Source organism: Caloenas nicobarica, chromosome Z (genome assembly GCF_036013445.1).
Source record: "Caloenas nicobarica isolate bCalNic1 chromosome Z, bCalNic1.hap1, whole genome shotgun sequence".
Classification (NCBI taxonomy): domain Eukaryota; kingdom Metazoa; phylum Chordata; class Aves; order Columbiformes; family Columbidae; genus Caloenas; species Caloenas nicobarica.
This window is the reverse complement of record NC_088284.1, coordinates 41,329,492-41,345,795: the sequence shown is the minus strand read 5'-3', so window position 1 is coordinate 41,345,795 and position 16,304 is coordinate 41,329,492. Positions and strand designations below refer to the sequence as shown.

At 36.2% G+C, this 16,304-nt stretch overlaps 1 protein-coding gene across 15 annotated transcripts in view; it reads left to right on the top strand.

Moving 5' to 3' along the window:
• PAM (peptidylglycine alpha-amidating monooxygenase) overlaps positions 1 to 14,214 on the top strand; it is a 146,328-nt gene extending 132,114 nt beyond the window's left edge. For 4 of the 15 annotated variants that reach the window (XM_065655527.1, XM_065655519.1, XM_065655516.1 and 1 more), the window contains 10 exons: positions 1,246 to 1,362; positions 1,862 to 1,934; positions 2,471 to 2,684; positions 3,353 to 3,553; positions 6,280 to 6,398; positions 7,367 to 7,466; positions 8,668 to 8,721; positions 11,010 to 11,213; positions 12,982 to 13,038; positions 13,394 to 14,214. In XM_065655527.1, coding sequence (XP_065511599.1) covers positions 1,246 to 1,362; positions 1,862 to 1,934; positions 2,471 to 2,684; positions 3,353 to 3,553; positions 6,280 to 6,398; positions 7,367 to 7,466; positions 8,668 to 8,721; positions 11,010 to 11,213; positions 12,982 to 13,038; positions 13,394 to 13,575 — 1,321 coding nt within the window. In that variant the 3' untranslated portion in view covers positions 13,576 to 14,214. The remainder of the gene's footprint in view (positions 1 to 1,245; positions 1,363 to 1,861; positions 1,935 to 2,470; positions 2,685 to 3,352; positions 3,554 to 6,279; positions 6,399 to 7,366; positions 7,467 to 8,667; positions 8,722 to 11,009; positions 11,214 to 12,981; positions 13,039 to 13,393) is intronic. The other 11 variants (XM_065655528.1, XM_065655518.1, XM_065655531.1 and 8 more) reach the window with 8 other exon arrangements.
• Positions 14,215 to 16,304: the final 2,090 nt, after the last annotated feature.

The window sequence follows — 16,304 nt, the reverse complement described above, 5'->3', positions numbered from 1 at the left end:
TGTTAGAAATTAAATAAATAGTTTCATATTTATTCATATTTACCATATGCAATGGCAATGTCTAAATATTATTTTTTAATTGTAGCCTATGCAGAAACTTAAACACATCCTGTCATAGATTTTTTCTGGTTATATATGAAGCCAGTATTGCTTTTCCACATTGAAAATTCTAAACATATAAATATTTAATGTTATGGAAAGTTGAGGCTGCTAGGACTGCATGATACAAAGTTTTAATAGCTTTCTTCATAGCCTTCTTTGTGACTACAAACTATATACTTGTTTACCAAATTGCATCAATCATAGCTGGATTTCTCTTGGGATTAACAAATAGATTTAAAAATACAAGGTGAGAGTGGGGAGTATGTCTTGTATTCACATATTTCCATCCACAAATACCATTTTCTAACATGTAGACTTAAATTTTGTTCAAAATATTTTACACTCCATTTTACCTTCACTAAATGCTGAACGTATATTTCAACAGGTTACAGTGATAGCCGACTTCTCTGTAGGGCTACAGACAACTATATTTTTTATTCTTTGTTAAGCATCTGATCATTTTATGCCTAGTAAATATCTTCTGGAAAGTTAATCCTGGTTCTTAATGTCTGAAGTAGTGACATATTTGAATGTTATTTATTATATATTCCATGTACCCTGAAAACTCAGTGTAGAGTTGTGGTGGTAGGAGAAATACACATCATATCCTGTAGTCTCCTGAAAAGGATAAGAACTTTAAGACCTGAATCTTACAGTAGTAAGCTCTAGCAAAATATTTAATTGTGTTTGAAAAAAGAAAAACCAGAAGATGTGCAAACACACACACACTGCCTTAGTATGAAGTATACCTGTTTTTATGGACAGTTATGCCGTGGCGATTAGTTATATTTTTACTTAGGTTACGTTGTTTGATTTCCCATTTCTGTTTTTCCAAAGCAAAAGGGAAAAAAAAAAGGTTATTTTTTTGTTTGCTTGCTTTAGGGTTATCTTAATTATCACTGTGTTGATTTGGTGATTTGGTGCTCCTTTAGTTTGGAAGTCATAACCTCAGTAGGAAGTGCAAACATCCAACACTATAATTCTTACCATCATACAGTAATGAATGAGGCTTATTTAAAGAAAAAAAGAAGCCAGTAGCCCCAAACCGAAATTAAACTACAAAACTGGGCTTTAGGTTGCATGTGTATTGTTCATCACTGGAATCTTCTAATGCTGGTTTTCTATTCCACTATTTTTGTGCAGTTCTTTTGACAGCAAATTTGTTTATCAGCAAAGAGGACTTGGACCAATTGAACAGAACACAATTATTGTCTTGAATCCAAGTAATGCAAAACTGCTTCATTCCATGGGCAAAAGTCTGTAAGTTATTTTTGCTATTATCAATAGAACTAACATTTCTGCATATTTTACTCCAAAAGGTCCACAAACCCATTTTCACATTTTTTGTATTACACAGTGTGATAGTAGCCTCTGATTTTGTTTAAATTAATAAATAAATAATTGCAAAATCAACAACTAATAAAAGTAATTTGCCATCTTTACCACCTCTTTTTTCTGTCACTTAATACAATCTCATCCACCAGCCAGATTAACAGAAATGCAGATCTCATGAGTATTATATATTTTCCTTAAAGATACCAAATATTAGCCTGAGTGATATACCAGAGATCATATGAATTTCAGAGCTGACACACACTCGTCAAGAAAATTCTATGCAGTAAATCTATCTTTTTCATTAAAACTACAGGTAGTTAGTTACAGCATTTGTAATCTGTAGATAAAAAGTGGAATGTTCACATCTACATCATTCTTTCTGAAAGATGTTTTAAACTTGATTCTTCTACGTTTGTGCTTGCAGATTTTATTTACCACATGGTTTGAGTATAGATAAAAATGGTAACTACTGGGCCACTGATGTAGCTCTCCATCAGGTATGTTTTTGAAGCTTTAATACTAGGACATTGGTATTTTGCCAAAAAATAGGTTTTGTTTTCCTAGAGATTTGACATAAATTATGTATCTAGGCCTGTTATGATAAACATTAAGAATATGCCTTCAGAAACTGACTCTTGTGGCCTTCATGGAATATAGTTGTGTTGAATAATTTGCTATATGGATATAGTATTCAGAAAGAAAAGCATCTGGTTTAAAACAATTATTCTTCTGAAAAATAACAATTTTTTCTGCTGCATCTTTGCTTATCAATTTTCATATGTAATTAAATCCAGAATGTGAAACTGATTCATTTGCTGTAATCATAGGAAATTTGTATTTTAGGCAGAAATTTCCTAGAATCAACACTACTGAAAAGCTGGTAGTAGATGTCATAGTCAATATATTAAGTTTATGTTTGGTATATAAATTTATTTTCTACACAGTAATAGATATTTTTCATAAGCAGTCATCCCTCTTATATTTCACTTCCCATAACTGAAATCTCTTCTCTTTTCCCAACGACTGAAAAAAGGTTTTCAAACTGGGAGCAAATAACAAAGAACCGTTACTGATCTTAGGAGTGGCTTTGCAACCGGGCAGTGACAAAAATCATTTCTGTCAACCAACTGATGTGGCCGTGGATCCGATCACTGGCAGCATTTATGTCTCTGATGGCTACTGTAACAGTCGGATCATTCAGTTCTCTCCGAATGGATTGTATGTGATGCAGTGGGGAGAAGGTACAGGTCAGAGCTCTTGGTGCTTTTCCCATACTGCTGTTATCATGAACTCATCAGGAACCATGAGATTGCTGATGTTACTATTACTTATACATTTCTATTACTGATATACCTTCCAGGCCCTAGCCGAATTTCAGCCTTGTCATTGCATTCCAATTTTCCCTCTTCTATTCAAACAGCTATATACAGTTATTATATATTCACTAAAAATAAAAAATGGGAATTTGTTAGCATGCTTTTCACTACAAATATTAGCATGTCCTATCTGATCAAGAAAATGTCCTGACTTTCATGAAAACCTTATTTTTTTCTTGAATGTTTGATCGAATAGTATAAGCCTTTACTATTTTTGCAAGATTTATACCATGATCCCATCTGTTTTAAGTTTTATGAAGAATTACATTTCTGCCTTACTCAGATTTATGTATCAGTCATTAAACTATGCCAAATATTGTAGGGAAATAGCGAATTCACAAATTCAGGATTTGCAAAGACAACACAAAGGCTACCACAGTTTACCTACCTAAATGAGTATTAATAAAACTGCTAGGAGAAGAAAGCAGGCTGAGTTTTTCCTAATGTTATATTACGTTATGTGACATATTGCTGTTTCTAAGCAAAACTGACAGTTTCAGTGTGTACTTTAACACAAACCTGGATATTTTGTATTGCAGAGACTTCTTTAGGCAGAGCCAGACCTGGACAGTTTCGTGTCCCTCACAGCTTAGCCATGATCCCTGACTTCAGTCAGCTATGTGTTGCAGACAGGGAAAATGGTCGAATTCAGTGCTTCAGGTTAGAGACTGGAGAATTCATGAAAGAGATCAAGCACAAATCGTTTGGAAGAGAGCTGTTTGCAGTTTCATACGTTCCAGGTAATCTTTTTTCCTGTTCTTCAGATTTCAAGTAGTTGCTTTATGCCAGTATATCACAGCACACAGTACTTTTTCATGAAGAGTGCTGTCATTTTATTTAAGGCCAGATATTTATTGTCTTTCAAAGCAGAACTGATGTAATGGAAAAATTTTGAACTATGCTGTTTCCCTACTTACAGAATGAGGGAAGCTTGCATATAATCTCTCTTTCTGAGAAATTACTGATTAGACTCCCTAAACGTGATGTTCACAAGTAGATGATCTTGTTTGCTTCCTGGTGACTGCACACTCCATAATTAGTAGATAATAACATTTTAAAATATTCATTTCAAGCTGCGTTGAAGACAGCAAAATAAAGGACTTCCAAAGTACCAAGAAAAGTTTTGGGTTTCGTAAAACAAAAAATTTGAAAGCAAACAGTTTGAAAACATTGTGGTTTTTCATATCACAATCTAGCTAACAATTACTGTGGTAATTTTATGGGTTAGGTTTTTAATACCGATTCTGAAGGTAATGTAAATGTCAAGAACTGGATGAGTAATTTTGGCATGTCTGGCTCCTGACTGTAAATGATAACAAATTGAATATCAGAGTTATGTCTCTTGCATCTGCCAAGAACACAAGAAATGCTGTACTGGATGAGATTGTCGACAGCTATAGCCCAGTGCCCTGTCTCCGACAGTGGCAGCAAGAGAGGCATCCTGAGAAGAATTTGTAATCCTGGCTGCTTTTGGTGGCCTGTTCCTCTCGTACTCCCCATGCATCCACAAGCACTATTTAAGGATGTTACATGGTAGCTCCTGACCTCTTCCTCATAGTATCTTTCTGTAGACCTATTGCGCATGAGTTTTCCTAATCCCATTTTGAACTGTTTTGTACTGTCTGCCCCCTTGACCTCCTGCAGTTACAGACTCCAGAAGCTCACTACCCACTTTACTTTTTTAATTTTAAAAAGTGACTTAGTTTCGTTGAGTGCTTCCCAGTCCCACTATTTTGAGAGTTGGTGAATAACAGTTCCATACTCCCCATATCTACTGCCTCTTAGCCTTTTCTCCAAACCAAAGAACACCACGACCTCATAAGCCATTTAATTGCTTCAGCCCCTTGGCTATTGTAGTTGCCTTTCTATTCTAGCATCTTTAACTTCTTTAGGACCTTCCTGAGAAGCAGAGAGTAAAACAGCACTTCAGTACTCAAGATATGGCCATGCCAAGCTTTTTCATAGTGGCAGAACTGTCCCCTCCATTCTTAATTCTCTTCCTGATGATGCCAAACATTCTGTGAAATTTTGGCTGTCACTGTACAAGGAGCCAAAGATTTCAGAGACCTTTCAGTGATGGCTCTGAGATGTCTCTCTTGAGTTGTAGCTTCCAGTTCCAAGCTAAATATTACGTAGACATGATCTAGATAATTTTTAAACAAAAGCATCATTCTGTATTTATCTTGGCTGAAGCTCTTCTGCCATCTGTTTGACAACTCAGTTATTCTTATAAAAAGTCTTTCTGGACTTTCTCAATATCATCAAGCTTTTGATTATTCTGCAGAGCTCAGTACCTTCTTTAGACTGGGAGATGTTGTTTTTCACCCTATGCTTCAGGTCACTGATGAAGACTTTTGAATGAAATTGTTTCTGTCTCTGATCCCTGCAGGATCACACTACTCAGACTTCTCTGTCCTGTAAAATGATAAACTCTGCCCTTAAGCTGTGTTCTTTGCTTCCTGTTCATTAATGGATCTTTCATTCAGCCCTGTGACAACTCACATTCTTTAATAACCTCTGATGCACAACCTTGTAAAAGGTTTTCTGAAAATCCAGGTATGTTTACAGTATTTTCTTTACCTGAGTGCTTTTTCACCCCATTCAGAGTTGAGGTACAATTTCCCCTCAGAGAAGCCATACCAGCTTGTTTCCGACAGGCCGCGCTTACCTATGTCATATTCTTCATTATGGATTCTAGCATTCTACCACCTTACTGGGAATGCAAGCCAGAACTGTTGATGTGTAGTTTCCAGGCACCCTTTTGAGCCCTTCTTGTAGATGGACATTACTTTGGCAGTCTGCTAGTCTTTTGAAGGAGTGGATGTTTGCAGTGCTAGGTTACTCAGCTTGAGTCTGTAATTTCTCATTTGACTTCCTTCTGACCTTGAGCGAATGACATCCAAACCTGGTGAGTTATTAACCTCCAACTTGCCTAACACCTTTTATGTATCTCCTTCCTGTTAAGCTGGCTCCTCTGACCTCTTTGCTACAAAAAAAAAAAAATAGAGTGTCAGAGTCTCCCAACATATTCAACAGAAAAAACTGACAAAAGCTGAGCTTCTCTGCCACAGGCCCCTCGTCACTGAGTCCCCCTTTCACACCTTTTCCTCTTTTGGTCCCACTAATTCCATAGCTGGCTGCTTTTGATACATTTAAAGAAATTTCCGTTGCCAGATCTAGCATCCTTATCAAAGCATTCTTCACATATATTTTTTAATGCTTTTACATTCTTTTTACATTTAACCAATCTGTAAAATATTACTGTGTTTGTTCTCATTTGGACAAAGCGTGCATCTCTTGAATGGCCAAGTTTTGCCTGTTATACCTTATTTAACTTTCCTCTTGTGATTTAGTTTCCTATTGAGTTAGCTTTCTGTCTGTCTCAGCCTTTATTCACCTATACTATTACAATTAGTCTGTAGTTTGCTATGTGTGGGTTGTAAAAGCAAATCTAATGTTGTTGCAGGTGGTTTCCTCTTTGCAGTTAATGGAATGCCTTATCCTGGAGAGGCAGAACCAGTGCAAGGATTTGTGATGAACTTCTCTACTGGAGAAATAATCGATACTTTCATTCCAGTTAGAAAGGTAGAGTATTGCACAGAGTGCCTGGTGCATATAAATATGCATGTGAGAATGTTGGTAACACCCTACTTTCATGAGACTGTTACAGAAAATAAGATGTTTGATAATTCCAGGTATTCAAAGAGATTCTTCATAGTATTAACTTAATAAAGATACTAGAATTTTGGGTCTTAGTTTCTACATGTGATATACATTTAAAAATTACACTACCCTCCAGATGATTCCTATAGATAATACCTTCAGTCAGAATAAAACTCCTTTATTGCTGTCAGACAGTTCCTAAAAGGTAATTTAGGAGAAGAATTAGCAACTTGAAATATTCATATATTTAGATGCTAGTAATTTGTCAAAGAATAGAGTTTATTTCTAAACAGAAATAAAATTCAACTGTATGGTTACATTTCTTCTTTACAGAAGATTAGTGTGGAAATGAAGGCTAAATGTTGTTCATACAGTGTTGGACATAAAAATTAAAAGAAAGTTTGGATAGATTGTCTTAGACTAAAAAACGAAGGTTAAGATTCCCATTTTGTGGTAACACATATACTCTGTTATTTGCAGTCGAGTTTTAAATAATATTAAAATGAGTTATTTTCTTCTGAGTGTATAGCAAATAGCAGACTCTGACAAAAACTAAATATATGGGCATGAAACAAGATTCACGATTTTAAAAATATATACTTCATATGATAAAATTTATTGCAAGAATTTAAATATAAGTATTATGAACATTATAAATATGAAAATTGTTTAGCATGAATATATCAATTTCCAAGTTTTTATCCCTTTGGAAGGCAAACATACAATCGAAATGGAATTCCTCTCCCTTCACTCATGTTAGGCCTTAACACTAAGACCTGCTGTGTTTTCCAGTCTGAGGACTGAATATGAGCAGTCTCAAGTTCGGGGTTAAGGAGGCCTCATGAATGTGCAGACACTTAAGAGTAATCTGTGACTGCTTACCTTCACAGAGCTTCGAGATGCCACATGATGTTGTTGCTTCAGCAGACAAAACAGTATTCATAGGAGATGTTCATGCCAGAGCAGTATGGAAATTTGCACCCACAGAAAGTATGTTCTTTGCTTCTTAATGTCGTGACTTCACATTTTGTGTCTTCAAATCAGTACCACCTGTCTGGTACCACTGGCCAAGGACCTGGTGGTTTAATGACTATTTAAGTACGCTATAAGCTCTGCCTGCAGAAGTTGTGCGCTACTGCCTAGATTTCATTTAAAAACCATTGTTCAGCATCACTGCATGTTGTCAGAGGGTCCTGAGCATGAGTTCATTTGTGACAGGAGGAATCCAAATGCATTTGGCTCATGGTAGATCTATCCGATGTCACATCAGTACCTGCTTAAACAAAAGCATGACTCTTTAGCATTTTAGTAGTTTTAATGTACCATTTGCTGAGAAGGCAACTGCTTCCTTTGAGGTTATCATATAGGAAGCTCCCAGGGGCTGAAGTAAAAACACAAGTCAAATTAAAATTTATGTTAATTTATTTGGGAGAATTTATCATTAGAAAAATCAATCCAGTATAATTTGGAGCCCTATTTCCATGAAGTGGAAACATTTCCCAGTTCTATCTAGTAACACACAAGCCAAACAGCCTGACTTCAGGGAGAGGGACCTGATTAGTCAGACATCAATTTAGTAGGATTTAGAGAGGAACTACATACTTTACAGAAATAAAAATATAGGCGCATCTGGTATTAGCGGCTCTTAATAACAGGAAACTGGACCAGATGAGTTGTAATTCTGACTGGATATGGCTTTTTCTGCATATAGTAACATGAACAAGAACACATCCAGGCTATTATTCAATGAAACATGAGAACAAAAAAAATTTTGAATTATTCATCACTTACAGGTTATATGAGGAAAATCATTGCATATCATTTTCTTTTTAGCTTTTGCTGCAGTATAAAACTGCAGCAGCTAGGGAGCCTTTAATCTGTCGTGATTTTGATTATAATTAACAGTTTTATTTTTGTTTGACTCGTTGAACCTTTACACATGCCCATAAAATCTCTCTGCGGCATAAGATTTAATTATTGCAAACACATTTCATGAATCAAGCTCTTTTCTTTTTTTCATGGCCTTGTGAGCTATTGAATGGTTTATATTGACTCTCCTTGGCAAAGTTCAGATGCTGATGGGATTGTTTACTGTAGGATTGTACTGTACATTTGAGAAGGCTAGCAGGAAAATGTCACTGAGTGTCTTTCTGCAATGTCAGTTGTCCTGAAGAATAATTTTGTTTTACAGAAATGGAACATCGCTCAGTTAAAAAGGCTGGTATTGAGGTACAGGAAATAAAAGGTTAGTCTGATTTGTAATGGAAATGAAGGAACCAGTACTTTCACATACACTAGGACTGCTTCTGCAAAGTTGGAGGGAAAAATGCTGACTAGTTTTGACTTTCATTTTTCACCATCATTTCAGACAGATAAAATGAGCTGCTATAGGAAGAATTAGAAAGCAGCTTGTAACAGTGTTACCTGGTAGAGCTATTTTACAGCTAATCTAAACATTTAACTTTCAGTGATGCCAAGTGCTTCACAGACACTAAGATAAAATTTTGCTAGTGGATTAATTCCATACTACTGTCTGGTATGGTGCAGATTGGTATCTGTGTCAGCTCCTTTAGACACAGAAAGAGCTGTGAAATATAACTGTGATAGTTACTTTCCAGCACCCTACCCCCTGCTCCATGACCCACAACCACCAAAAAAGGCTTATTTGAAATGTCAATTGGCTTATCTTTCTGCATAGCCTTACAGTATGCAGCCTTGCCAGTGACACCATATGGGAAAAAATATAATTTTTTCTATTTAGATTTATTATCCTAGATTTACCACTTTTTTTTCTTTTTCCTCCAATTTATCTGCATTAAAGGGGAAAAAAACCAAAAACAAACCGCATGTAGAAACTTAATATATGGAAATAAATACATGTAGAGGAGACTGAAAAGGGTAAAATAGCGATTCAGGAAGATGAAAAGTAATTTTAACTATTTGTATTCTGTTACACTGATCTTTTATGTTGAAAAGGAAAAGCTAGTTTCCCTTCAAGAAAAACAGTCCCAGGCTATGGAGAGGCCTTTATAGAATGTTCAAATGTTCTTAATGGTTTTTCTTTGAATTCAGAGCTTGTGTGGTTAGTTTTAGCCATGTTTATGCAGACAGAGAAAAATACCAAAAGAGCCCAACTGCCAATTGCAAACATAGAGAATAAAGGAGGCTGACATCATAAAACAGTGAAATCCATATTGTCAAAACAATTATCCTTCTGTTTTTTCTCTGTTGGTACATCAGCCCTCCTGAAGCACTGAAAAGCAAAGTGTGGACATTACAGCATCCACAGTGCAATAAATCTAGGGATATATTAATGCATTTCAGCTTTCGTTAGGGAAATACCATGCTAGCTGACACTTCTAATGTTACAGGGAAAAATGCAATAGTAAGAAATAGTTTTAGGTAAAAATCTGTAAAACTGCTTAGGGTAGGTAGGCTGAAATTAACACCTTTCAACTTCATTTGAAGAAAACAGCCCATGGACTGCGTGCCATCCTCTGCTTAATACAAGAACGGGAGTGACTTGCACTTTCACAGCCTCCTGCTGACATTGTTACTATTGCTTGCAGTGCTGTGAAGTGGGCAAAAATACGTGGAGAATTGTAGCTTTGTCTAGAGGTGGGCAAGGTGGTGGAGGAAAATTGTTCTTGGCTATGACTACTAATGGAACATATAGCCTGTTATGGTTGTATCATTGTTATCACTTTATTAGTGTTATGTGTAAACGGAAGCATTCACTATTATTTCAGAATAGAACATCATTTTAAGTTTTACACAGAATCGAAAGAGTTGATTCAGAGTGTGCTTCTGATGAAGCTACTGCTTTAGACATATGCTTGAGTCAGACTTAAAAATATATAGCTAGATAGTTTTACTCATTAAAAGTTAGCACAAAGCATGTGATCATTTATACACACATGAAACAGCACAGAGGATTTTATTTAACTTGTTTTTCTCCTTCCAGGCTGAAAGGTAAAAAATTAGTCAGGAATGACTGGATGCAGTTTTCAAAAGCTTTCTGGATTTACTGAGCTAAAGTTCTTTCATGGGATATAGCAGTTCTCAAAATTTAACCCTTTGTCACAAGTTTATTAGAAGAACTTTAAATCCTTTCCTTTTTGTTTGTTATAATACAGCATATACTGGATTCCTATATTTCTTGTGGAAGTGTTCTTATCAAAAGGAGATATTTACTTGATATTACATCACATGCCTATTTGCAGAAATAGATCTTTTGAAGATTTTCCTATATTTTGAATGGTAGATACTTTGTAAGGCAAAGCTCTCCCTGACATGTTTCCTTTCCCCATTCAAGAAAAGAGGAGGGCATCTTTACTAGTGAATGATATCAGTCAGACTCTCTCTGCTTTATGTTTGGAATAACATCAGCAAGAGCTAAAAATGTCTCCACAATTGTTTGTCTTTTGTTGCCTTGTTACTCATACTTCAGGTATTCTAGCTTGTTCTTTAATACCTTGTTCTGTGTTGCTTGATGTATATGGATTACATACTGAAATTGTCTTCTTTTTAAAGAATCAGAAACAATCGTAGAAGCCAAATTGAAAAACAACCCAGAATCAACAGAGTCTCTAAAGAAGCAGGAAAAACAACATTTGGTCCAGCAGGCCAGAACTGGAGTTTCCTTTGTTCTTATTACAACTCTTCTAATTATCCCTGTTGTTGTCCTGCTGGCAATTTTAGTATTTATTCGATGGAGGAAGACATCTGTCTATGGAGGTAACCATGAGTGATTCTAGACAGGCTTTTATTATTCCAGTTCAAAACATCACTGAACACTGAGGGATGAGGGTATGAAGAGAGAGGCTTACTGTCCCTTTACCCTTCTGGAGAGTTACTGTGACTCTGCATGCAAACTATGAATCAGTGTGCACACAGCAACTATGACTTTAATAATACAGCTCAAGCCAACACCTTTTCAGAATATGGATATCTTAACTGATGCCAAGCCGAAAATTGATGCCTCAGAAACAACTAATATATATTAATGTTACCATCTAGAATACAGAAATTTTAATACTCTGGGCATAGTTTGATTGTCACTTTGGGATCTTCAAATTTTTGAGAACAAAGGACTCTGTGGGTATGATAAATGTATAAACAAAATCAAATAGATAACATTTACAAGAGATTATTATTGTTCACTAATACCGTGTGCATTTTGTGAATTAGACATGTTTCCATAATGCACTGCCATCCATTGCTGTGAGAGCTTTAACTGGTACTTACAATGCTATGTAAATTTGTTCTTAATTGATATATAATAACATTGTTTCTGAGAAACTGGTAGACTGCAGTAGTTTGATCGTAACACTTATTATTTTGTATGGTATAAATAGTTTCATCAAGATATTCTCATCAACAGAAGAAAAAGTACACAGAATAGACAAATAACAGTTCTGCCACTATCTAGGAGATACTATGATGGAGCAGGTAATTCAGTGACCTAATATTGCTGTGCAACTGAATTGGAGGCATTTTATTGGAAGGTTTTAGTGTGCAGCTTCCTGACTCCTTATGTTCAGACATGTTTAGCACATGAAATGTGCCAACACTCTAGACTACTGCAGTGCTGCTGTTAATGGGTATGATATACAGGGTGTTTCAAAAAGATGGAGCCAATTTGAAATCACTGTATCTCTGCAACCACAAGCCACTCATGAATGAAGCTCTTAAGTCCATACAGCAGGTGGAGGAAACACAGAGCATTTATAAAAAGGTTCCTAAACCTTGATAACTCATTAAACTGTTCGTAAATTTTTGTGTAATTGTAACATATTGGGTCCATCCTTTTGAAACACCGTGTATAACAGCATCTTTGCATTCCATTTGGATTCAAGCAGTGCTTGAAATCACTGTGTCAAATAGCATGATATAGTTACATTGGTAAAAGTAAACTTCTTGCGCAGATTTATGGAAACTGAGTAGTATACAGGAAAAGACAGTTTGGTCATGGCATTTAAATTTTCTTCAGATGAAGGGCAAAAGGAGTTACCAAGGGGGAGGATATAGTTTGTGAGGCAGGAGAGAAAGTTCCTCCCAAATACCTTAAGAAATTCACAGATCACTGTCTTCCAGAAGAACAGTCTTCTCTGAAGAGAAACTATACCTTTTCAAACGCCAGCCTGTATTTTGCAGTGTGCTGGAATGCAGTTGTGCACATTACAAATGACAAGATTCTTGTCCTTCCTGTAAACCCTTCACAGTAACATAAGTAAACAGCTGAGGGAATGAAATTCTCAGAAATAACTTACCTACGAATCTTCTTAAGGGCTGAATTGGCATAAACTGAACATCTGCGGTATGATAATTTTGTCAGGAATTAAAATTTGACCTTAATCAAGAAGCTGAAAAGTATCAGTTTTGTTTCTTAGAGCTGCTGATCAATTTGTCAAATGTCTGTGCTTTGTATCAGAGAATATATATATTTTTTAATCATAGACTATGATTTTTTTAGCTTATTTTTGAAATCTACCTTATTTTTCAGCTGATGGGGAACACAAACTTGATTCAAGTTCAGGCAGAATTTTAGGCAGACTTAGAGGTAAGTCTAAGTCATTGAAGATCTTTTAAAAACACAGTAAATGGAGGTTTTCTCCTATGGGAGAGCAGGAGCTGTTATAATGAATTATCTATGGATCTGGTGAATGAAACAAAGCACTTTGAGACTAAGGGCAAGCTGGTGTGAACACGAATAGCCTACATAAAGACTTAATGAAACAATGGATTCTCTTTCATGATCTCTATACTTAGCTTTTGTGGTTCTTGTGCTGATTTGTAAGAACAGTTTCTGGAAGGACACTTAAAATAATCTCCACTATACTGTTGAATGAACAGATGGATTTTTACTCCCGCTATATAGTAAAGCAAACCTTATGACAAGCCTTTCCATTCCACAGGGAAAGGCAGCGGTGGTCTTAACCTTGGGAACTTCTTTGCAAGTCACAAAGGCTACAGCCGAAAAGGGTTTGACCGACTGAGCACTGAAGGAAGTGATCAAGAAAAAGATGAAGATGATGGCACAGATTCAGAGGAAGAGTGTTCAGCACCTCCACCCCCATCAGCACCTTCATCATCCTGAAACCAGCCTTTGAGTTCTCCGTTATACAATTCAACCCAGAATGTCAGATTCCTTTTCCCTTAAGCACGTTTAAGATTTTGTGTATTTAATTGTAAACTGTACTAGTCTGTGTGGGGCTCTACACTGGTTCCTTTAATTTTTGTTTGGCTTTAGTTCTGTTTTTTAAGTGGAGGAGTGTATGGAAGTTCCATATCAGTGCTGTTGTTTTTTATGTGAACATCTTAATAAAGCAACCAATCTTCTAATTGCAGCACTGATTTAAAGCAGAAGTATTTTCTCATCTGAATTTGGGGATCTTGTAAATAAGTCTTACTATCTGCTTCATCAAAATATTTTTCCTATAACTATTCAGTTGCCAGTTTCTGTTTTGTGCCTTTCCTCCTCAATGTCCTTAACCTGTTGCAGTACAGAGAAAATACAGTGCCACAAGAAAATAAAGCTGCTAAATCTTCTTCTATTTTTTTAAAATCACTAACATTATATTGCATTGAAGGAAAGAAAAAAGTCTCTATTTAATTTTTTTCTTCTTCCTAACTTGATGTGTTTTGGGGATGTCTTATTTTTAGATGGTATCACTGTTAGAACACTATTTTCAGAAGCTGAATGTAATTTGTGTAATAAAGTATTCGCAAAGCATTAGCTGTCAGAGTGTACTTTGGAATTTTTACATACTTTTAAGTTTTTTGTCTATAACTTGTGTAAAAATTACACAGAGCACTTAATGCAGTAAAAATGTTCATGTCTTCTAACAGCAGCGAAAAGGTGGTATTTTGTATGGAAGCTGGAAAAATATTTTGCTATTTCGCAAGGGATATTTTTTAAAGACTAATAATTAACATACGTGTACAAAGTCGAGCTTAAACATTTAAAGAGGAATTTTACTTGTAAAATAAAACTGCAGGGTATTTACTTTAATAAAACATGGTCACAGCTAAGAGGAAACCTGTCTCTCAAATACGCAAATTAGTCAGCAAAGGCATTTTGTACTACCTGATTTGTAGTACTGATTTTCTTGTTTCTCCAAACTTCTTTTCATTTGTACAACAGGAGTCCTCAATCCTGTAATACGCTCACTCATCGAACAGGAGACTTGCAGAAGTCCTGCTAGATAATTATGCTGGCCGTGTGAGTCATCTGAAGAGTGAATCATCATGTGACATCATTGTGATTTATCAGTCTAGTTTGAGGATCAGAGCATGATTAATCTTCTTTTAAAACCTGTGTTATGAGTAGAGTGTACACAGCTGTAATTGCCTTAGGTTTTTATGACATGGCTTTCATTATCATCATTGCAGGTGTTGTAATAGGCTGTCGCTGGTGTTGAGCTTGAAAAATAGGCAGTAGGTTTCTTGTGGTAGCAGGTTTTGCAAGGTGGTGTTTGAGGAAATAAGGGTAATCATAGTGGAGCAAAAAGGTTTTTTTCTCCCAGCAAGGTTTTCTAAATCTGCTTCTTCTGGAACAAAAACTTAAAATCCTTGACAGGTTGTTTTTTCTCAAGTATAGCCAGCTTTCTAAAATGCTGGAGTACAGGCTCAGTTTCATGTCATTGTATTTAGTGCATGCTCTAAGTTGCTTCCTCTTCTGCTAATTTCTATTTTCCTGATGTTAAAAGGAAAATAACCTGTTTCTGTCCCGCTTTTGAAAAGCAAAGCAGTGTTAGTTTTAGCTGTGGTCTTGATCCTGTTCTATATTAGTAAAAACAAATAAGATAGCTGGGAAGGATCTTCTAAAGCTGTCTGCAAAGATGGCAGTTAAGAGAGCTGTGGTGGCATTGCTATCATAGGTGGTATATATGACATTGGTTCTAAAATATCACAGGCTTTTCTTAAAAGCAATGAGTAAGGGTATATTTTTCTAACATTTGGGTAATTCATATTACATCCTTCTGATGTTGGGTTCTATGCTTCCATGGTATTATGTTGATAAAGACAATATGCAGCTGCCACCTTACTCCTTTCCTTTAGTTGATCCTTATCTCCAATTAAAAAAATGCTTTGTTGAGGGAGGAGTAGCCAAACACTATTTAATTGCAAGTACAAATTCAGACAGATTAATTCAACATTAGTCATAATTTCTACTCTCTGGAATTCAGAGGTTGGTCTTTATGTAGGCTGCATTAAGAGAAATGTGTTGAGGGAGGTGATTCTCCCCGTTCTTTTGACATCCCACCTCGCGTACTGCATGCAGCTTTGGGATCTCTAGCACTAGAAAGACATGGACCTGTTGGAGAGGGTCCAGAGGAGGGCCATGAAAATGGTCAGAAACCTGGAGCACCTCTCCTATGAAGAAAGGCTGAGAGAGTTGGAGTTTTTTAGCCTGGAGAAGAGAAGGCTCCAGGAGACCTTATCTCAGCCTTTCAATACTTAAAGCAGTCTTCTAAGAAAGACAGATTTTTTACCTAGTCTGCAGGCATGGGACAAGGGGCAATGGTTTTAAACTAAAAGAGGCTAGGTTTTATATTGGATATTAGGACTAAATTCTTTACTATGAGGGTGGTGACACACTGGAACTGGTTGTCCAGAGAAGTTGTGGATGCCCCATAATTCGCTGCATTCGAAGTCAGGTTGGACAGGCCTTTGAGCAACATGATCTAGCGGAAGACGTCCCTGCATGCCTATGGCAGGGTGGGGTGGACTAGGTGATCCTTTCCAAGTCAACCCATTCTGTGATTTTTTTTTTTTCTAATAATTATGTTGCTAGGTAACCAGTTACTTTCCAGCAGCAAGCAA